The 24,699-nt window shown below is 43.1% G+C and overlaps 1 protein-coding gene across 2 annotated transcripts in view; it reads left to right on the forward strand.

The window, feature by feature from the left end:
• Positions 1-24,699, forward strand: part of VWCE (von Willebrand factor C and EGF domains) — a 99,691-nt gene that overhangs the window by 69,776 nt on the left and 5,216 nt on the right. For both annotated transcript variants that reach the window (XM_040328383.1, XM_040328384.1), the window contains 5 exons: positions 146-221; positions 302-1,120; positions 6,466-6,548; positions 12,375-12,479; positions 17,741-17,864. In XM_040328383.1, the coding sequence (XP_040184317.1) occupies positions 146-221; positions 302-1,120; positions 6,466-6,548; positions 12,375-12,479; positions 17,741-17,864 (1,207 nt within the window). The remainder of the gene's footprint in view (positions 1-145; positions 222-301; positions 1,121-6,465; positions 6,549-12,374; positions 12,480-17,740; positions 17,865-24,699) is intronic.

Consider the following 24,699-nt stretch of genomic DNA (forward strand, 5'->3'; position numbering starts at 1 on the left):
GGAATAGGTAATCTATACTACTTGTTGATATTATGAAGCGGTACTATCCATATGATCCCAAAAATTAGGTAAGCAAAGATAAATTTGTTCATTTCTTTTTGCCCCAAGAGAACGTTGATTCAGATGTCCCATCTTTTTTCCATAGGCAGGGAATGTGCAATGTGAACAGAGCGAAGGTTCCTGTACTCCTTGTGAGCAGAAGACTCAGGATTGTCAGAATGGTATGTTTACTATACTTATCAGACGTCAAAGAAAGTCTTCATCTAGATTTCAACATTTGTTGTATTTGTGTCTTTTACAGAAGTCTCAGAACCCTTCAACACTAAGCAACTACAATATTCTCCCCAAGATGCTGGACAAGTCAATGTTCCACTAAAGATACTAAGTGCCACTAAATCTCCAGCATTTGGCCGTCTGTCCTTATCACAAAAGCTGAAGGAAAGAAGGAACTTGGCTACTACAGCCTCATCTTCTCCTGTCTCTAGTTCTGTGCCCTCAGATCATGTCTCTCACTCAGAATCAGTGTCTGCTCTAGAGCATAAACTAAATTCAAATACTGTGCCGCGTATACAAACAGATACAACTGTGCCGCCTGGTGAAGAAAAGGTCTCTGTTCATTCTTATGTTCACATGTCTTCTACTCCTTCTGGTGTTTCTGTATCACCTTCATTACCTGGTCAACCAGTTCCTACTTCAGATACTATAAAGGATACAACAAGCCACCCTACCTCAAACTGGTCACTTTGGAGTTTACATTCTAACTTATTTACTGATAGCCAAACTCCGACATCTGCTACTGTAGCTGATTCATCTCTCTTTCCAGCAACAACTTCTACCTCTGACCATCCTCAGAACTATACCCCTTCATCTTCTCCCCAAGCCACAGTAGCCAACAGAGCTTCTGCAAAAGATGTTCTCGTGCCCTCACGTGATCATGGAACCTTATCACCTTCAACGAATGACAGTCATACACCTTTATATACATCTAATGCTCAAGAGGAGAGTGTTCCTACAACAAGGCACACTGATCATGTTTACCAATTAACAGATGTTGCAAAACTTGCATTTGAAAAAATTGAAAATGCTGAGGAGACAGATTATGAACCAAGACTCCTAACAGGTAAGATTCATAAAAGGTAATAACAAACAATCTGGCTTATCCTTCATGAGCTAGGAGGCAGCTCTGTCTTTAGACAATTAAAGGACATACAGTAAAACCTTGGCTTGAGAGCATTTTGCAAGACAAGCAAAATGTTTTAATACATTTTGACTTGATATACAAGCAATGTCTTGATATACAAGTAGCGTCATGTCAAAACTGAGTATGAAAGAGAAGAGAGGCGCCTCTAAGTGTAGCAATATGGTTACATTTAATGAAGGTACAACATTTAGCAACTTATTGCTACACTTAGAGGCGCCTCTCTTCCCTTTTATACTCTGTGGCCCAGATTCTCGTAGATCGTCGCATCTCTGCGCCGGCGTAACGTATCTAATTTATGTTACGCCGCCGCAAGTTTTACGGGCAAGTGCTTGATTCACAAAGCACTTGCCTGTAAAGTTGCGGCGGCGTAGCGTAAATCCCCCGGCGCAAGCCCGCCTAATTCAAATGATCCGGGTAGGGAGCGTGGATCATTTAAATTAGACGCGTTCCCGCGCCGAACGTACCGCGCATGCGCCGTCCCTAAAATTTCCCAACATGCATTGCGCTAAATGACGTCGCACGGACGTCATTGGTTTAGACGTGAACGTAAATGGCGTCCAGCCCTATTCACGGACGACTTACGCAAACGACGTAAATTTTCAAATTTCGACGCGGGAACGATGGCCATACTTAACATTGACTGCGCCTCATATACCCAGAGGAAACTTTACGCGTCGCAAATCTAACGTAAACGTTGTAACTTCACTACGTCGACTGCGCGTACGTTCGGGAATTCGCGTATTTTGCTAATTTGCATACTTGATCGGGAAAACGACAGAGGCGATACCTAGCGGCGAAAAAAAAAATTGCATTTAAGATCCGACAGCGTAAGAGCCTTACGCCTGTCTGATCTAATGGTTATCTATGCGTAACTGATTCGCATAGATACGACGGCCCAGATTAGGACTTACGACGGCGCACATGGCGTTGCGCCGTCGTAAGCCCTTTCAGAATCTGGGCCTGTAGCTCTTGCTGGATTTTGCTTCTAATCCATTTGTGGAGGGACGTTTTATGGTTACACAACCTATCACATTGCTATAACCTTTATATATGGACTATAAACTGAAAGCGGGGGTTCACCCTTAGAGGACACTTTTCCCCCTTAGATTCCTGCTCGTTTTTACTAGGGGAATCGGCTATTTATTTTAAAATATGTGCAGTACTTACCCGTTTACGAGATGCATCCTCTCCGTCGCTTCCGGGTATGGGCTTCGGGAATGGGCGTTCCTTCTTGACAGTCTTCCGAGAGGCTTCCAACGGTCGCATCCATCGCGTCACGATTTTCCGAAAGAAGCTGAACGTCGGTGCGCAGGCGCAGTATAGAGCCGCACGGACGTTCGGCTTCCTTCGGCTACGAGTGACGCGATGGATGCGACCGTCGGAAGCCTCTCGGAAGGCTGTCAATCAAGAAGGAACGCCCGCTCCCGAAGACCCATACCAGGAAGCGACGGAAGAAGATGCAGCTCGAAAACGGGTAAGTACTGCTCATATTTTACTACAAATAGCCGATTCCCCTAGACCGAACGAGCAGGAACCTTATGGGAGAAAAAAAAAAATTCATAAATGGGTGAACTCCCGCTTGAAGGACCTATGAATAAATGGTTGTGGAATGAATCATTTGAGTTTCCATTATTTCTTATGGAGAAATTTGCTTTGATCTACAATTGCATGTTTCTGGAACGAATTATGCTCGCAATCCAAGGTTTTACTGTATTTTCTATGGGGAAATTCGCTTTGATATACAAGTGCTTTGGATTACAAGCATGTTTCTGGAACAAATTATGCTCGCAGTCCAAGGTTTTACTGTACTTTTATAATGAGAGCCTTTAATTTATCTGGGAAAGTTCCCTTTTAAGGCAGGCCACACATGGTGCAAATTTCTTTCCTGCAACCATGGTTTGGGAGGCCATCCCCGCTGGGCGAAGACAGTGAATATCGCTAGTGCTTATAGCAGCCGCTAGCGATAATTGCATGATAATCCAACAGGCTTGTTAAAGCGGGAGTTCACCCAAAATTATTTTTTTTAACATTAGATTGATGCTCATTTTGTCAAGGGGAATCGGGTGTTTTTTTTACAATCGAAGCAGTACTTACCGTTTTAGACAGCGATCTTCTCCGCCGCTTCCGGGTATGGTATTCGGGACTGGGCGTTCCTATTTGATTGACAGGCTTCCGACGGTCGCATACATCGCGTCACGAGTAGCCGAAAGAAGCCGAACATCGGTGCGGCTCTATACGACGCCTGCACACCGACGTTCGACTACTTTCGTAAAATCGTGACGCGACCGTCGGAAGCCTGTCAATCAAATAGGAACGCCCAGTCCCGCAGCCCATACCCGGAAGCGGCGGAGAAGATCTATCTCTAAAACGGTAAGTACTGCTTCGATTTTAAAAAAAACACCCGATTCCCTTTTTAGGGTGACTTGGCAGAGGAAAAAGAGATGGATATTGGCTCTTGTTAAGCAAAAGCTTTCATTAGGAATAGATTGCAAGCTACCAGCGTCTTACATGGTACATATAGCCAATTCTTCAAGATTAGCATTTACAGATTTCTTGCAGTCGCTGTTATCCATGGTGTTAGGCCCCTTCCACACGGGGTGGATCTGTCAGCGGCGCCCGCCAGCTCAGTGGGAGATCTCTCAGTTGATCTCCGCTGAGCCGGTGGATGACAGGTCCCCCTCTGCTCACTGAGCGGGGAGGGGCTTGTCGAGTGCCGCTGCTTGTCTATGGAGAGATCGGACGAAAATGGACAGCATGTCCGTTTTTATCAGATCTCATCCGATCCTCCAGGACGGATGGCGACGTATCGCCATCCGTCTGATTTTAGCGGATCGGATGTCAGCGGACATGGTCACCGCTGACATCCGATGCTCCATAGACAAGCATGGAGCACCCGTTCAGGTCTGCCGAATAAACTGACAGGCGGACCTGAACGGTCCGCTCGTGTGAAAGGGGCCTTAGACACACTGCTTTAACCTGTCCATCTAAGTAGGGTTGGTTGGGAAGGCTTCTTGTTTCCTTCATTCATTATTAGGTCATGGCATGTTAAAGAGTAAGTTCACCTTTTCAAGAAAAGTGAAAAAGTTAACCAATCCCAAATATTCTGATGACCAGGACCCAGCTGCACAGCGGCACAATGAGTATCCTTCATAATGTTCGCAATAGCAAGTGCTTAGTGATCTGTGCGACCATGTCACAGTGCTAACCAATTAAAAACACCTTCTTCTGGGACACTTTACTGTAAGAAGAAGCCTCAGATGCACTTATCATTGGTCAACACGGTCACGTGGTTGCGCTGACCAATGAGCACTTGCCATTGCAGGCATTATGATGGATACTCACTCCAGTGCTGTGCATTGCTGTGTACAGTATATGAACCACTATACCAGCAGCAGGGGATATTACTTTTTTGATAGCCACTTTGTGTTGTGGGGTCCAGAGGGGTGGCCAAGACATTTGATGTTAGTTCACCTTTTAAATTTTTTGTGCAGAAAATACATTTCCTGTGCGGTTAAAATAAATTACCAGGCCTTGGATTATGCACTAATTGATGTGGGTATAATTAGGTCCCTCAAGTAACAGACTCACATAAAAAAAAGTGCCTTTTCAAAAACTTTTTGTGCATATAGTAGTTTTACTAACATATACGGCCACAAGATGGCAGTGCAGAATCAATAATAATTGCTCACTTCTTAAACCTGCTCCTTGGACTGTTCCTGTAAAAATTAGGTTTCTGGTGTTGAGCATCTGATGACATTTATAGCTCTGTTTAGCACGTTGGGTTCTTTTTTTTCATGGAAAAATAAGCGAAACGTGTCCTTCCCAAACACTCCTCCGAATTCTTCACCTGAGCATCCGATATCTGGAGAGTTTTGATGGGGAAAAAAATTGTTTTATTACATTATTAACCATTTTTTTTTATTCAGAGGGTTAGGGGAGGAGTCATAATATGAACATTGGTCATGTTTCGAAGAAAAAAAATATTTGGTTTTGGAGCAACACGAGCCGGAAATCAGAGGATGAAGACAAGTAGAAATTATTTTAGGAGCGGGGGCTGCAGATTTAAAGCGGAGGACCACACAAAAATGGAACCCCTGCTTTTCGGGAACCCTCCCCCCCCCCCTCCGGTGTCACATTTGCCACATTTCAGGGGGGTGCAGATACCTGTATAATACAGGTATTTGCACCCACTTCCGGGCATAGACTTCAGGGGTCACGCCACCCCCCCCCCATGCGGTCTTTGGGGAAACACACAGGTCCCAGAGGACAGCAGGACCAGTGAGAACGCGCAGCACAACTCGCGCATGCGCAGTAGGGAACCGGGAAGTGAAGCCGCAACGCTTCACTTCCTGATTCCCTCACCGAGGATGACGGCGGGGGCAGCCGAGAGCCAAGCAATTAATCGGCTTCGGCTGCTGACATCGCGGGTACCCTGGACAGGTAAGTGTCCATTTATTAAAAGTCAGCAGCTGCAGTATTTATAGCTGCTGGCTTTTAATAAAAAAAAATTAGGCGGACCTCCGCTTTAAATAAACTTGAGAAAGGGAAAACCCGTCTTTTTTAATTACATAGGTCATATAACGGAAGCTCAGCATAATTACTATATTCTGGCCGTTGACAAGTACCATGTTGCTCTTTACGAGGAAGTAAAAGGCAATCAGGTGACCTGATCGGCGGCCACTGAAATGAACCCCACAGTGGTTGGTCATATTGGGAAAAGAAAATAAAGGGGAACCGGTAAAAGACCCAGGCTCCCCCCCGGGGAGCTGCTGGCTTCCCTTCTTTCCCCCTGACTGTTGTGGGGGATGTTTTAGGATGGAGAGTGAAGGAAGGGACTTTTCCAAATGAACATAGTGAACACACTCACTGTTTTCATTCATAACCGAAGCATAGTAAACTATGTTCATTATGCTTCCGCTTGTGAATAAACAGGAAGCCACTCAGTACAGAGTACAACTTATTGGACGTTTCTTTTTTCAACCAGATGAATTATGTTACTATGTGGCTTCACAGAGCCTGGGGACCTGTCATTCACTTTTCAGTGCAGCTCATGCTCCAGAGAAAGGCATATGTGTTTGAGCTTTGGGGTGCACACCCTAATGCAATAGGTTGCACACACCTATGACATCTGCCAACAGGCATACTATGACAAAAAAAAATGTGTATTTCTGTGTCAGCATAGAGCACATATGCTAAATACCTTTACCTAGCACATCACAGGATCATTTTATTGCATTAAATCACGTTTTTCTTTCTTCCCTCAGAGTGCTCTTTCAATGGTCTCAGCTCTACCAATGGTTCCATTTATGTCGCTGATGAGGACTACTGCTTGCAGTGTGAATGTTCGGTAAAACTTAACCAACAAAGCGGTCCAGTTTCCAAAATCTAACCTACACATATACAAGCAGCATTTTCTTTATTTTTATTATATACACACACACACGCGAATCAGTCATAACCTTATGGCTACCCACCTAACATTGCGTATGGTCCCCCCTTTTGCCACCAAAACAGCCTTGACCCGTCAAGACATAGACTCCTCTGGACCTCTGAAGGTATACTGTGGTATCTGGCACCAAGCCATCAATAGCAGATCCTTTAATTCCAGTACGTTTCAAGGTGGGGCCTCCATGGATTCTTTTTCAAGCATTTCCCACAGATGCTCAATTGGATTGAGATCTGGAGAATTCAGAGGCCAAGTTAACACCTTGAAGTTACTTTCTTCCATTGCTCTGTAGTCCAGTTCTGATGCTCACATGCCCATTGTAAGCACTTTTGGCTGTGGACACTTGTCAGCATTGGTACCCTGATCAGTCTGTAACTATGCAGCCCCATATGCAACAAACTGTGGGGCACTATGTGTTCTGACACCTTTATATCTGAAGTAGTATTACATTTTTCAGCAGTTTGAGATACAGTACAGTGGAACCTCGGATTACGAGCATAATCCGTTCCAGGAGAATGCTCATAATCCAAAGTACTTGCATATCAAAGCGAGTTTCCCCATGGAAGTCAATGGAAAGGAAAATAATTTGTTAAAGCGGAGCTCCGCTGTAAAAAATTATTAAAAGCCAGCCGCTACAAATACTGCCAACTTTTAATATTAGGACACTTACCTGTCGTGGAGCCCAGCGATGTCTGCAGCAGAAAACGAGCAATCGCTCGTCACTCTGCTGCCCCCACCGCCATCCTCGGTGAGGGAATCAGGAAGTGAAGCGCTCCGGCTTCACTGCCCGATTCCCTACGGCGCATGCACGAGTCGCGCAGCGCCGTCCTCACTAGTCCCCGTTGTGTTCTGGGAGCCGAGTGTTTCCCAGAACACAACGGGCGGTTTATTGGATTGGACCACTTGGGCCAGGCTTCACTCCCCACATGCATGAATTAACCTTGTCTGCCCATGACCCTGTTGCCCATGTACCTTCCTTGGTAGGTTCCGATTACAGAAAATCAGGAACATTCCACAAGAGCTGCAGTTTTGGAGGTGCTCTGACCCGGTTGTTTAAAGGGGTTGTAAAGGAAAAAATGTTTTCCCTATGTAGCACCCCCCCTTTTAGTTAGTGGGGCGTTACGCTAAAGTTAGTAGGGAGTGGGAGATTTAAGTTGCTCCCACTCACAAATTGTTTAGTTTGTGCTGTTGGCAGTTTGGTACTGCCTCATGGGTCAGTCTGCGTGCCAGGGGTGTGTTATCACCCCTGGGCGACAGTTGGCGCTAGAGGGGTTCTGATGGACCTATCTTTCCTCAGCAGCTATTCAGAGGGGTTTTTCCCTCTTTGGGCATGCTGGCGGGGGGTATATCTGTGGCGACCACCATGAGTAGTTCTGCCATCGAGGCCTGCCTGGCCGAAGCTACGCACCTACCGAAACCACACCTTGATGCTGAGAGGGACCCCAGATCCTAAGCTGGGAGCTGTACGACGGGGGGTCTGCTCGGGAGAACCTAGATACAGAGGTTGTCTGCGAGGTCTGGACGTGCCATCGGGGATCCGGTTACCACGCCGCATGACAGGTACATTTTAGCTGTCTGTTGGTGACCCTGAATTGGACTTACTGGGAGGATTCGCTAGTTCTACCATTTAACCATATTCGAATATATACCAGGCCTGTACAAGGGCCCTGCTTTCCTCCCAGTGACTTTATTTGCAAGTGGCCTTCTGGCTGCCAGGCTCAAGTTAATCACCTGTCCAGGGGCACTTTACCTACTCTGGCGGGAGTGGCGATGTTTGAACTGTCTTTGCTGAGAGCAGGCTTGCTCTCCATCCTCTTGATATCCAAGGCCCGATACTGCAGTTTTTTTTCTCTCTGCTCATCAACCCTTTTTCTATTGTGTGCCATGTTGATGTTGGCTATGTTGGCCTTGGAATAAAGCATTGGAAACTCACACTGTTGTCTGAACATTTGCTCCCTATTAGGCATGTGCAAAAGGGAAAAATTTGTTTTGTTTCGTTTTAATTCGGTATTTAATTAATTTCATTAAGTTAGATTCGTTACATGTGTTAAATTCGTTTTCAGAATTTGTTCGTTTTTGACCGAATTTCGAAAAATCCGGTCGGATTCAAAAATATTTTGACCGGATTCGATAACAAATTCTATTCAAATCGAATTCGAAAACAATTCTATTCGAAAACAAATTCAAATGAAAATTGAAAGCAAATTTGAATCAAAATCTAAAAAATATAAATCGATTTCTAAAAAAGAATACAATAAAATAGAATATAAAATAATAAAACAATAGAATGAAAATCAAAGAATAGTAAAGAACAGAATGGAATTTAATAGAATGTAATCAAATACAATAGAATATGACCTGGCTTCTTCTATCTATCTTCCATTTCCTGAAATTTGAAATTCATATAGAATGAACTCAAATTCGAATAGAAAAATATTAGAATAGAACAGAAAAAAAAAAAAATTATAATTATATATATATATAATTATATATATATAATTATTCTACTCTTCTAATATTTTTCTATTTGAATTTGAGTTCATTCTATATGAATTTCAAATTTCAGAAAATGGAAGATAGATAGAAGATAGATAGAAGAAGCCAGGTCATATTCTATTGTATTTGATTACATTCTATTAAATTCCATTCTGTTCTTTACTATTCTTTGATTTTCATTCTATTGTTTTATTATTTTATATTCTATTTTAGTGTATTCTTTTTTAGAAATCGATTTATAATTTTTTATATTTATTTTGGTTCAAATTTGCTTTAAATTTTCATTCGAATTTGTTTTCGAATCGAATTGTTTTCGAATTCGATTCGAATAGAATTTGTTTTCGAATTCGATCGAATTTCGTACGTGGGATTTCGATTCGAAAACGTTTGTTCGGATTCGGTTAATTCGTTAATATTACAATTCGGGAATTCGTATGCATCCGAATGTCCGAATAATGAAAAATTTGTCCGAATTTCGATTCGGAACGAAACGAAATGCACATGCCTACTTCCTATCCACACTCACAAGTTGTACCCCTAGACAAGAGAACTTGGTAACTTAATATGCCGATCCCCAAATTATCCAGCGGCTCCTTTGGGGGTGAGCGCTACACCTAAATAGCTTCCTTTACCTTAATGCAGTCCTCCTTCACTTAGCTCATCCTTCCATTATGGTTTTAAATGTCCTTATTTCTTCTGAGAAATCCTCACTTCCTGTTTTTCTGTCTGTAACTCACCACCGTAATGTGAGGCTTTCTTCCTGGTGTGGAGAAAGCCTCTTGAGGGGGGAGGGGGCGAGCAGGCATGTCAGGACGCTCTCTACTTTGCAGATAGAGAAAGGAGCTGTGTGTTAGTGGGCATCCTGACACTCCTGCTCGCCCCCTCCCCCCTCAAGTGGCTCTCTCCACACCAGGGAGAAAGCCTTGCATTACTGTGTGTAGTTACAGACAGAAGAACAGGAAGTGAGGATTTCTCAGAAGAAATGAGGACATTTAAAAGCAAAATGGAAGGATGAGGTAAGTAAAGGAGGACTGCACTAAGGTAAAGGAAGCTATTTAGGGGAAAAAAAAGCAATACAATTTGGCACTTTTTTTTAGATTTGCTTAAATCCTTATGCTTGCTAATTTTTTCTGCTTTCAATACATCACCTTCAGGGACATGTTCACTTGCTGCCTAATATATCCCACCCACTTTCAGGTGCCATTGTAATGAGATATTCAGTGTGAAAGTAGCCTACAGGTCACAGGAGTGTATAAGGAAGTGCACTCCCGTGATGCACAGGAGAAGTAGGGCCAAAAGAGATTTAGCCCTACTTCTCCTTTATAGCTCTTTTCACAACTGACTTTGGCAGCACTGTATGAATATAAAAAAAAAAAAAAAAAAAGATATTAGTGATGCGCTGATATCAACATTTGCTGCTGTGAGTACAATGAGTGCCAATGATACCAAAAATATACGACCAAAAAACATTAATGAGAGGTATTAATTAGGAAGGTAATTATAGAACCCATGTGCTGTGAACCAAAAACTAAAAAAATATAAAGGATTAATGTCACCGTTTATATGAAACAACAACCACACATCCCTTATCAGCCATAGACCAGTACAATGAGCTCAAACTAGTGCTATGAGGGAAAAAACAAACATCAAACAGTCCTCTGCTGTGTTGGTGGTGTTCGCAGTGTTGACTTTAGCTCCAGGCTGACACTCTGTTGGTTCGGAATAACACAGCTCATGCAATGACAAGGAAACGGAATATAGTGCAATACTATAGTATAAGGAAACGTAAATGCAGTGTTTGCAAGCTCACTCACGAATCCCCGGATCAAAAACCAGCTTCAAAAGTAGCCCCTTTGCCGCTCAGTGTAGCAATCTCCTCATACGAACGAGTGTCCGTCGATCGCATCACTAGGCTCCTCCCCCATGCGTTGCGTCACTCGGCACGTGACTTAGTCATGGGTTCACTGTATGAATATACTAACAGCACTGTAAAATATTTTACAAATCATAGATACAAATTGTAATAGACTCAAGAGCAACTTTTTTTTCAATCATGGCTTCTCCAGAGGTTACTAGAGCAGTAAATTGATAACCCACCTGACTGTGCCAGAATTGTGGCAGCCCTAGCGTCACTCAGCAGACTCAGCTTGTGGAACTAGTACAGCCTGTCCTCTTAGGTTTTAGCTAAGTTACCAAATACCCTTTTAGTTGTCTGTAAGATAAACATTCTTTCTACTGACCCCAAGTATAAGGGCTCCTTCGAATGGGACGGATCCGTGATGATCCGTCCAGTGAACCTCCGCTTGCTCAGCGGGGATCGCTCTGTTGTTCCCTGCTGAGCCGACGGGTGACAGGGCGGTCCCCACACACTGTGCAGGGACCGCCCTGTCAGATCTCCGCTATCCTCTACGGGGCGATCGGATGAACACGGACCATCTGTTCGTGTTCATCCGATCCGATGACAGCTGGGAAAAAAATAGTTTTCCTCCGTCTGCAGAATCGGAGGATTGCGGACCCGGATGAGATCGGGGGTTAGCATGTGTTCATCCGCTGACACCCGCAATCTCATAGGGATCAAACTATGTCCCTTTTTCATCCGTAAACGGATGGATGAAAAAGCGGACATGCGTTCCGGAAAGCATGTGTGAAAGGGGCCTTAATGGGGTCCTTCTACCAGTGTAAGACAGTCCCTCTCCACTGACGAGCAAGTGAGCCCTGCACTTACTATAAAATAAAAGGGGCACTATTCCAATTACAACACCACATTCTTTTTTTCTTTCATTATATATATATATATATATATATATATATATATATATATATACACACACACACACACACCTGTATACTAATAAACTGTATAATAATAATAATAAAAAATATAATAATATACACCAGTCAGTCATAACATTATGCACTGAAAAATAACACAAATAACACTGAATATCTCATTACAATGGCACCGGAAAGTGGGTGGGATATATTAGGCAGCAAGTGAACATGTCCCTGAAGGTGCTTTATCGTCGTTTTTGCGGCGCTCTTCACCCACTAGCGGGGCACTTTTAACCCCTGCTAGCGGCCGAAAAATGGTTAAAACCACCGGCGCTGTCCATTGATTTCAATGGGCAGGGGCACTTTATGAGCGCATAGCCCATAGATCTACTTCAAATCTCTTAAAATAAAATATAGGGCAGAAAAAAAAAAGCCTACTGATAATCACTTTGTTTCCAGAGATCAGAAATCTACTGTAGAGCTGAAGCACATTTCTTTCGAGGACTATGCTGTGATGGATGCTATCACCTCTTGACAGACCCATGCTCTAAGGAAACCAATCAGGTAATCACCCCTGTTCTAGAGATCTATTTAACACTATTTAAATAAGTAGATGCATTATGTGAAATAGATAAAATAAAGAAACAAAAAACATTAACCTACAGCCTAAGCTTCTGTAATGCAGAGTTTTCTTAAAGCAGAACTAAATACTGTAAGTGGGGCTTTGTCATTGGCTAGTTTTGGCACCCAACCACAAGGCCCAAGCCCCGCTAGAACACAATCCCACCTGCTGATGCCAACCCCTCCACCACCTTGTGCCCTGCTTCTCACCATAGGCCTCCTGACGTCATTCTCGACCATAGACCTCTATATCAGAAGATGGAATGTCCACATGGTAGTTAGCTCCACTGCATTTTTCTAATTTTGTTCAGGGGATAGCAAGACAGTCACATCAGAAGAGTATACACTGAAAAGGTTTGAGTACACCTCCATTTTTCCAGTTTATTGAAATTTAAACAGTTCAAGTCCAGTGAATAACCTGAAATGGTACAAAGGTAAACATACTGTATTATTATAGCCTCTTAAGCAATATTTGGACAGTATTGTGGTACAGTATACAACAAGAACAGTTTCCCACACCATCAAAAGGTACTTGGAAATGGGAAGAAACTCTGATGCCTTGTACACACAACTGGGATTCCCGACGGGGAAAAGATCCGTCGGAAATCCCGGGGGGGGGGGGACGACCGAGAACCTGTTTCGTAACTTTTCCCCCATCCACACGAGAGGTTTTCCCGTCGGGAAAACTCCGATGAGAGCTTTGTTCGGGAATCCCGACCATGTGTATGCTCCATCGCAGTTTTTCCCATAGGAAAACTGCCAAAAACTGCCGGGAAAAAATCAGCCAGGAATCCTGGCGGGAAAAAAGAGAGCAGGTTTTCTGTTTTTGTCCGGCGGTTTTTGGGCAGTTCTTCCATCGGAAAAACTGCGAGGAGCATACACCCGGCCGGGATTCCCGACCAAAAGCTCTCTTCGCAGTTTTCCTGTCGGGAAACCCGGCCGTGTGTACGAGGCTTTACAGGAAGAGGTTTGACAGACCCAAAGCTACAACAGAATCAGAGGACAAGTTTCTGAGAGTCAACAGCTTGTGAGACAGCTATCATAAACCCCAACTCGGGGAAACCAACGCTTCAATATTAGGGTCTACCAAGTGGAAAACGTCCAGGGTGGATAGTCTGCAGCTGAATTGTTCATGGAGACTGGACTGCTAGCAATATGAACAACAAACACAAAATCTCAGCACTGAGGTTTAGTGTTTGTTGTTCTTATAGCTTGTGTGATAGGCGGCTCACAGGACAACAGCTGATCGAGGAAGTCTAGTTTCAAGGAAGTCTAGTTTCAACTGTGAAGAGAAGATTTGGAGCTGCAGGTTTGACAAGTTGAGTGGCTGTAAGAAAGCCATTCCTAAGATGGCAAAATAATAAGAGGAGGCTTGACCTGGGTCATGAAGCACCGCCAGTGGACTGCTGAAGACTGGAACAAGGTCTTCTGGAACGCTGAATCAAAATTTGAGATCTTCAGTTCATCACACAGGGTTTTTGTATGCCACCGATTAGGTGAAAGAATAGTTCCTTGATGTGAGACGACAACTGCCAAACATGGAGCGTGATGGTCTGGCTATTTTGCTGGATTCACAGTCGGTAACTTGCACAGTGAGTGTCAACAATACACAAGGTAGTTATATTGCATCAGTGAAGTTCTCTTCCAAGCAAGGATTTCAAAGCAGACTGGGGTTTCAAGATGTGCTGTTCAAGCTCTATTGAAGAAACACAAAGAAATAAGCAACATCGAGGACCTTAAACACAATGATCGGCCAGGGAAACTGAATTTAGCAGATGAAACACACATGTTTACTTCCCTTTGACATCGGAAGGTGTCCAGCAGTGCCATCAGCACAGAAAATGTGGTCACACTAAATATTGATGGGATTTGTTAAGTGATAAAAATTAAACAAATAAAACTTCTATTTCTGAAAACGTTCTTATTTTACAGCATTTTTTCATACCTGCCTAAAACATTTGCACAGTAGTGTGTGATTTTTTAGCTATGTGTCTTTTTACATGGTCTTATTAAAATTCTACATATGTTTATAGACATCTGTAGTTGTATTCTCTGGGTACTTCAATATTTACGCTGGCCGCTAGGGGCGTGTACGCTGATTTACGCCTAGAATATGTAAATCAGCTAGATACGCCGATTCACAAACGTACGCCCGGCCGTCGCAGTAAAGATACGCCGTTTACGTAAGGGGTTTTCAGGCGTAAAGTTATTCCACCAAATACATGGCGCAGCCAATGTTATGTATGGCCGTCGTTCCCGCATAGAAATTTTAAAATGTTACGTTGTTTGCATAACTCGTCCGTGAATGGGGCTGGTCATAATTTACGTTCACGTTGAAAGCATGACGATTGGCCGACGTCATTTGGAGCTTGCGCACTGGGATAGGTCCACGGACGGCGCATGCGCCGTTCATTAAAAACGTCAAATACGTGGGGTCACTAGTATTTTACATAGAACACGCCCCCAACCAGCCTATTTTCAATTAGGCGGGCTTACGCCGGCCCAGTAACACTGCCCCGCCGTAAGTTTCAGCGCAAGTTCTATGTGAATACAGGACTTGCTGCTCAAACTTACGGCGGCGTAGTGTATCTGAGATATGCTACGCCCGCCTAATTCTACCTGAATCTAGCCCAATATTTTTGACTTTTTGTTATAATAATATCCCAATTTTAAAAAAATATATATATATTTTTTTCCTCGGTTTAGGGCGATACGTATTCTTCTACATATTTTTGTTAAAAAAAAATCGCAATAAGCGTATATTGATTGGTTTACGCAATAGTTATAGCGCCTACAAAATAGGGGATAGATTTATAAATACATTTTTTATTTTTTACTAGTAATGGCGGCGATCTGTGATTTTTTTTGTCAGGCCTGCGATATTGCGGCGGACATATCGGACACTTTTGACACAAGTTTGGGACCATTCACATTTATACAGCGATCAGTGCTATAAAAATGCACTAATTACTGTATAAATGTGACTGGCAGGGAAGGGGTTAACACTAGGGTGTGAGGAAGGGGTTAAATGTATTCCCTGGGTGTGTTCTAACTGTGTGTGGTGGGGACTGACTGGGGGAGGTGACCGATGCTGTGTCCCTATGTACAAGGGACACGGCATCGGTCTCCTCTCTCCCTGACAGGACGTGGAGCTCTGTGTTTACACACAGAGCTCCACGTCCCTGCTGTCACCGTCGATTGCGGGTACCTGGCGGACATCGCGGGCCGCTAGGCACGCGCATCGGCATCTCAGCAATGCGCCGGACGGAGTGTTCCCCCGCTGCGCGCCCCCAGCGGCGCGCGCGGGGAATGCACATAAAAGGACGTCCAGGGACATCCACCCGGCAGTTGAGAGCCGCACTGTGGACGTCTTTCGTGTTAACTTGTGTCTTTTATATCAAGCCTGGAGTTCAGCTTTATAGCAAAATGCATTAGGCAAAAAAATGCAAAAGGCGCCTTCCCAGCCTGAAGCCTCGTACACACGATCGGATATCTGATGGAATCTAGTCCGATGGATTTATTCGTCGGATATCCGATGAAGCTGACTTCATCAGTCTTGCCTACACACCATCGGTCAAAAATCTGACCGTGCCAAAACGCGGTGATATAAAACACTACGGCGTGCTGAAAAAAATGAAGTTCAATGCTTCTGAGCATGCGTCGACTTAAATCTGAGCATGCGTGGATTTTTGACTGATGGACTTCGACACAGATGATAGTTTTTTTCGATCGTTTTTTTATCCATAGGAAAATTTTTAATTTTTTTCACCCATGGGGCCCATACACGATCGGTTTGTCCGATGAAAACGGTCCATCGGTCTGTTTTCATCGGACAAACCGATCGTGTGTACAGGGCTTAATACTAGTGTATTACTCAATAACTAAGAATAAAACTACATGGGAAAATACATTTTTTAATAGAGGGATGTAACTGCTTCCTAAAAAATACTTCCTCTTCAACACATTAACTTTAGTCTTCTGCAAATAAGATGACTGTCAACAAACAATAACATTTATGAGTCATAAAATGTTTTAACGGAAAAAGCGTCTGAACGTTTTGTGGTTCCAAAAAAAACTCCCTTAACCACTTCAGCCCCGGACCATTTTGCAGCTAAAAGGACCAGGCCCCTTTCTGTGATTCGGCACTGTGTCGCTTTAACTGACAATTGCGCGGTCGTGCGACGTGGCTCCCAAACAAAATTGACGTCCTTTTTTCCCCACAAATAGAGCTTTCTTTTGGTGGTATTTGATCACCTCTGCGGTTTTTATTTTGTGCTCTATAAACAAAAATAGAGCGACAATTTTGAAGAAAAATTCAATATTTTTTACTTTTTCCTATAATAAATATCCCTCAAAAATATATAAAAAAACGTTTTTTTCCCTCAGTTTAGGCCGATACATATTCTTTTACATATTTTTGTTAAAATAAAATCGCAATAAGCGCTTATTGATCGGTTTGCGCAAAAGTTATAGCGTCTACAAAATAGGGGATAGTTTTATGGCATTTTTATTAATATTTTTTTTTTTTACTAGTAATGGCGGCGATCAGCCATTTTTATCGTGACTGCAACATTATGGCGGACACATCAGACACTTTTGACACTATTTTGGGACCATTGTCATTTTTACAGCGAACAGTGCTATAAAAATGCACCGTTTACTGTAAAAGACACTAGCAGTGAAGGGGTTAACCAGGAGGGGGCGCTGTAGGGGTTAAGTGTGACCTAATTTGTGTTTCTTACTGTAGGGGGGGGGTGGCTGGGTGTGTGATGTCACTGATCGTTGTTCCCTATGACAGGAAACGGTGGCAGTCACACTAGGAAGAACGGGGAAAGGTTTGTTTACACTTACCTCTCCCTGTTCTTCAGCTCTGTGACCCGATCGTGGGACACCGGTGGCGATTGGGTCCGCGGGTCCCATGGGCGCGGTCACGGAGCACAGGACCGGGTCACGAGCGTGCCGCCGGCGGCACGCTCGCGAGCCACGGCTGGGCTTCTTAAAGGGGACTTACCTGTCCATATGCCCAGCTGTGCCATTCTGCCGACGTATTTAGTCGTGCGGCGGTCCTTAAGCGGTTAAGCAACAGCAGAAGGTGTTCATTGTTTTATATGCAACACTAGTACTGAAAACATGTCCAAAATGTTATGTTCATTTGATATATCTGATTTGAAAAAATGCTAAATACCTAATGATTTGTTTTTCAGATTTATTCAGAACAGGGTGAGGTTCAGGGGCTTTGTAAATGTCAGAACATTCTTGTAAAGTGCCGCACCTGCTCCTCCGATCCTGACTGCGTCACACAGGGCACACCACAGAGTTCAGAGTCAGGTATTCATCTGCTTGTAACAAAAGTTATTGTTCTTTTATATTTATGTGCTTTAATGAATGCTCATATTTATCTATAAACGTGTCAAAAGTGTCTATGAAACAAAACAGTAAAACCTTGGATTGCGAGCATAATTAAAGCATTTGTTTATCAAAGCAAATTTCCCGATAAGAAATAATGGAAACTCAGATGATTCCTTCCACAACCATTTATTCGTAAGCCTTTCTGTTTATAGTCCATATAAAAAGATTACAGCAATTTGAGAAAGTTGTGTAACCATAAAATGTCCACAAATTGAAGCTTTCACAAGGGGATTATAAGCAAAATCCAGCAGGAGCTACAGAGTATAAAAGATAAGAGCGGCGCCTTTAAGGCCGCATACACACGATCGGTTAAACCGATGAGAATGGTCTGATGGACCGTTTTCATCGGTCCAAACCGATCGTGTGTGGGCGCCATCGGTTAAAAAAAAGCCAACTTGTTTTAAATTTAACCGATGGATTCCTAACCGATAGTTAAAAAACGATCGTGAGTAGGCACAACCGTCGGTTAAAAATCCACGCATGCTCAGAATCAAGTCGACGCATGCTTGGAAGCATTGAACTTCATTTTTTTCAGCACATCGTTGTGTTTTACGTCACCGCATTCTGATACGATCGTTTTTTTTAACCAATGGTGTGTAGGCACGACGAACCATCAGTCAGCTTCATCGGTTAACCGATGAAAACGGTCCATCGGTCCGTTCTCATCAGATGGACCGATTGTGTGTACAGGGCTTTAGTGTAGCAATGTGGTTACATTTATTGAAGGTACAAAATTTAGCAACTCACATGGTTGATGATTAAAAGAGGCACATCTAAGTATGCAAGCATCCGGGGTAAAACTGTCCACATAGAGCAGGGGTGTCAAACTCCATTTCATTGTGGGCCACATCAGCATTATGATTGCCCTCAAAAGGGCCGGTTGTATCTGTAAGATTAGATGTCCAGTGCATCCCTTTCCCTTTACATTAGATGTCAAGAACCACCCCACCATCAGAAGTTGAATCCCCACTCTCCCTTACATCACAGTACACCCCCCTTTCCTTATGCTGCTGCTGGGAAGAAGCTGGATGCATTGCCTGAAAGCAGAAAGTAAGGGTCTAGAGTAGGACCAGAGGAGGGCTGCAGGAGAGGTGCGAGGGCCACATGCAGAGCTTTTTTTCTCAGAAAATAGGTGCAGGAACTCAACCACGACCCGTTCAGATTTCACAAACAGTAGGAGGGTCTTAAAGGGGCATCAAATACCAGAATTGCATTACATACAGAGTGCAGAGTTCAGGGGTTACAAAGCTGTCACTTGTAAACAAAGAAACCAGACTTCTGTGTTTACAAGTGATTGTGGTGATCAGGCACCAAAGGGTCTGAGCCAAAGGTGGTGGAACTGAGTTCCCCCAAGTTCCCCCTGAAAAAAATCCCTGGCCACATGAAATGGCCTGGTGGGCCAGATTCGGCCCGCGGGCCTTGTGTTTGACACCTGTGACATAGACCATCCCCTATGTGGACAGCTTTACCCCGGATGCCTGCATACTTAGATGTGTCTGTTTTAATCATCAACCATGTGAGTTGCTAAATGTTGTACCATGTTGCTACACTTAGAGGTGCCTCTCTTCTCTTTTTATACTCAGTTGTGACATTGCGCTACTTGTATATCAAGACATCGCTTGTATATCAAGTCAAAATGTATTTAACATTTTGCTTGTCTTGCAAAATGCTCTCAAACCAAGTGACTCTCAAACCAAGGTTTTACTGTACCTATGTTGCCCACACCTATGAGCTTCTAATTTTTGCATTCTGCCCTACATTCAGATACTGATTAACTGCTTTAATACTGTGAATTTTCAGCTTTTAATACTGTCAGACTTTGAATGACAATTACGCAGTCATGCAGTGCTGTACCCAAACAACACTGTAATATATATTTTTTTCACACAAATAGAGCTTTCTTTTGTTGGTGTTTAATCACTCCTGGGGTTTTTTATTTGTTGCCAAAAAACGAAAAAAGTTTGAAAACACTTCTGATGGGGGACATAATGGTGGCTCTGGAGTTACTTACTATACTACATAGAGCACCACTATAATGGGAAGCAGTATAATGGACAGTGGCAAGGGCGGAAAGAAACGGATGGCGGCAATCAGTGCCCCCTTCCCGTGGTAGATAGATGGTGGTGATCAGTGGCCTTACCTTAGGAGGCCGATGCTGCTCCTTGCTCCAGCTTGCCAAGAGGAGAGCGGGGGGGGGGGGGGGCATTGTTTCTCCTCCCGGCCGATCAGGCATTGCTTCTCCTGCAAACAGGAAGTGGGTCCTAAGACCCGATTGGCAGGGAGTCCCCTAAGATTTCCTGACCAATCGGGTCTCAGGACCCGCTTCCTGATTGGCCGGGAGGAGAAGCAGGAAGACAATAGTAAATATTCATTTGCTATTGTCACACAACTGGGTGGACTAAGGGCGCAGAGCACCCTTTTTTTAAGCCAATTAGAGCCTCATCGTCATAATCATGTGCTTGGAAAAAAAAAAAAACCCTACTGAAATTCATGCGTCCGGCACCCAGCATGTAGATTAGGGGCCAGGCGCATGGAATAGGGGAGCGGTGCCCCTGCGCCGTTAGTGAACGGGCCTCCACTGATAATGGAGGCACTATAGTGAGAGGCCCAATGACCACCAATGTAAGAGGGGATGTTACTGGGAGCTGCGGCTACCAGCGACCTGTCATAGTGAATGGGGCTGGTGGCTGCACCTAGCCACTCAGGGCCACAGCAGAAATCAGAAGATTCCTGCTGCTACAATTCGCAGCGGCCTGAATCGCCAGTGGGAATATAGCCTTCCTGTTATTTACTGTGTAAACTTTTTGTATTAGTTGTTTGTAAAAATCTCCTTAAAGTAGAACTCTAGTCTGAAAGAAACATAATCTGTATATCCAAGCCATGCAAGATGGGTAAGAAGGACAGTTTAGCAAAATATTTAGGCAAAGGATAAACCTTTACCATACCTCATTATTTGGCCATAGGACCCCATCAGACATTACTTTTTAGGGGGGCTTATCGTTAACCATTATATATTACTTGATCCAAAACCTGAGTACCTTGGTGTATTGCCACCAAATATGGTACTTGGTGCCAAGCTGGCCACAGTGCCTAAAACGCTGCACCTTAGGAGAGGCCGTTGTGTGCATTTTCGCATTTCTCGTGGGCACCAGGTACCCTCTTCATAATGTCTTGTATATAGTTGGATTCTATCAACGTTGTATTGATTGATATTTTGGATAGATCGTTTGCAATTTCTTACCATTCTGTTAATTCTAATGAGATGTTCGTGATCGTTTCCCAGCACTTCAATATTTGGCTGAAAGTTTGTGGAGCATTATACCTCTATGAGGTTTACAAAACCATGAACATTAATACTAATGTATATATAGAGTGCACAAAAAACAACAAAAGGGGGTACCAAAGTGCACTTCCCGGCGCCAGAGAGGGTTAATTAACTTGTTAATGAGATACTGGTAAGCATAAGAAAATGATCATAAATAATTAAAAATATATTAGAATATATCAATATCAAAATACCCAACAGTATGATATGATAAAAAGATTGCAGCAGCTGTTTAAAAATAAATGAAGACTCATTTATCAAAGCATAAAAAGTTGTATCAAAACATATGGTGGTTATAAAATGATAAAACAGCGCTAAAAGTGGATAAAGTCCAGTGTAGATAATAAATGTCAGAAAAGTCTACAGGTGGGTACAGCAGGACACAGTTCAGAGAAATGTGAGAAGTGCTTCAAGGGTTGGAATGGTAGTGCACCCTACACCGACTCCCAATCTTCACCACACAAAAGTGAGGTACACTTCCCCTCTGGGGTTCACACTCACCAGATTTGACTTAACTGAGCCTTGTAAATATTTCCTTCTGATCAGACCTCCAACATCACTCCAGAAACAGCAAGGGTTAATTCCCACTCACCGACCATAAAAAACAAAAGCACTAATATAGTGTAAATCTGCTTTAATTAGAAAAGAACCCGTGTAACAACACCCCGCTTCCTATCTACGTACAATAAATCAACTGTAAATATCATAAAAAGAGTGTAGTCACCGCTCTCCTCCGCACACAAAACAGGGAGCCAATCGGCTGTAAAAACATTGTATTAAATCTATACCGGAGTTGCACGGCAAAGAAGTGTCACTATAAAACACATATCCCTGATGAGGTAATCAGTATACAGTTAAGGTAAAACACCCATCAGCGTATAGGGTGTAGACCAGCAATATCAATTACCCGTCAGAGTCACAAGCCTTTAACATTTGTATGCCGAATGGAGCCGTTGTATACCCATTAACCCTTAAAGTAAACGGTAGTTTAAACCGTATAAGGGTGTGTGTTTCAATATAAAGATACATATCCATAAAAATATGGAAAAACATATAAATATAAATGTAGGAAGAGGAAAAAGGAAAACTCAAACTTAAAGCGGTAGTTCCGCGGGAAAACGTTTTTTTTTAAAGACATTTTTGTAAAGCTGATGGTACAACGAAAATTGTACTCACCAGTCTCCTAGTCGCAGCCGCCACCAGGACGATTTCCCCCAAAAGAAGATTTTATAAAATCTGATGATGGACATTGCCATCTTAACTGCTGGCACCGTGAATCCCTCCTGTATTATCTTCCGGGATGCGGTGTCTCCTGAGAATACCAGGAGACGCGCCGTGTTTGAAATCTCGCGATATCTCGCGGGTCACGTGACTAGTCACAGCGGGGAGTGTCCTTTTCAGGACGCTGCCGGCTGTTGTCCTAGCAACTATGCAGTGTGACGGCGAGCCGCGCCGTCAACACTGCATAGTTGCTAGGACAACGGCCGGCAGCGTCCTGAAAAGGACACTCCCCGCTGTGACTAGCCAGACTAGTCACGTGACCCGCGGGATTTCAAACACAGCGCGTCTCCTGGGATTCTCAGGACTCGCTCCCAGGAGACATAGCGCTGATCGGTGATTTTTCGAAACCACGCCCACTCCCGCGGGGAAATGTGAGTGACAGCTCACAAAAGGCCCTCATTCCAAGGTAAGGAGGCCTATTAAAAAAATAAAAAAAACGGATAGATACAGTACAATGGCTGCTGGTTTTAACAAGAAAAACTTGACAATTAGGGTGAACCACCGCTTTAAATGAGTAAAAGACTCAAAGTACCCTATGATGTCCCAAAGGGCAAATAATCGACATCAATTGAATAAAATAAAAATAAAAATGGGCAAACTAATGCACAGATAATATATCAATAGAAAAAAGGTTGGAGAAAATTCCTATCGGCAGATTCTGATAGGTGTATAAATACTAGATTTATAGTTTATAATAAAAGGTCTCTGAGATAGATTCTATTTAGAAATGCATAATATATTATATTAAAAAAATATACCATAAATATCTTAACCACTTGCTTACTGGGCACATATACCCCCCTCCAGCCCAGGTGAAATTTCAGCTTCCGGCACTGCGTCTCTTTAACTAACAATTGCGCGGTCGTGCGACGTGGCTCCCAAACAAAATTTACGTCCTTTTTTCCCCACAAATAGAGCTTTCTTTTGGTGGTATTTGTTTGCCTGTGCGTTTTTTATTTTTTGCGCTATAAACAAAAAAGAGCGACAATTTTGAAAAAAATACAATATTTTTTACTTGTTGCTATAATAAATATCCCAATTTAAAAAAAAAAAACACATTTTTTTTTCTCAGTTTAGGCCGATACATATTCTTCTACATATTTTTGGTAAAAAAAAAAAATCGCAATAAGCGACTGGTTTGCGCAAAAGTTACAGCGCCTACAAAATAGGGGACAGAATTATTATTTTTATTCTTTTTTTTTTTTTACTAGAAATGGCGGCTATCTGCGATTTTTATTGGGACTGCGACGTTATGGCGGACACATCGGACACTTTTGACACATTTTTGGCGCCATTCACATTTTATACTGCGATCAGTGCTATAAATATGCACTAATTACAGTATAAATGTGACTGGCATTGAAGGGGTTAACACTAGGGGGCGGGGAAGGGGTTAAATGACTTATGACTTATTCATGAATAAGTCACGTGTCGAGTGACGCAACACGTGGGGGAGGAGCCTAGTGACGCGATCGACGGGAGATCCGTCTGTCTGAGGAGATCGCAAGCACTGAGCGGCATCTTTTGAATCTATTGCTGAGCTTTTCTTTGATCGGGTGTATCGTGAGTGCAATCGCCGTATTGCCAAGTTTATTTCTTTATCTGCACATACGTTTTTGCACTATGTCGGTTTCCTTTCTTTCCCTGACATGAGCTGATCCACCCTGAATGAACAGGAGAACCAGGGGTGAAGTACATTGCATTGAATACAGCTTGGGACTAGTATCCTTGTTTTACATATTCAAGTGATTGTGAAGTTTCCTTTCTCTGAAGGTTTCATGCTGACACCAAGTGGGACTTGATTTATATTACATGTAGCACGAGACTGTTCACATTTATCTTTTCATTGTTGGTTTCTTTCATTAATTTTGCATGTTATGATACCTCCTAATTAGGGTGTGTACCAGGTATCAATTTGCACTATTGTACTTGTAGGAACACAGTTAATATAAGCGCAACACCTTATTATAATTTGTCACTATTGGTGTAGGATGCACCACCATTCCAACCCTTGAAGCACTTCTCACATTTCTCTGAACTGTGTCCTGCTGTACCCACCTGTGGACTTTTCTAACATTTATTATCTACACTGGACTTTATCCACTTTTAGCGCTGTTTTATTATTTTATAACCACCATTTTGGGCTAT

Source organism: Rana temporaria, chromosome 11, assembly GCF_905171775.1.
Source record: "Rana temporaria chromosome 11, aRanTem1.1, whole genome shotgun sequence".
In the NCBI taxonomy this organism is placed as follows: Eukaryota; Metazoa; Chordata; class Amphibia; order Anura; family Ranidae; genus Rana; species Rana temporaria.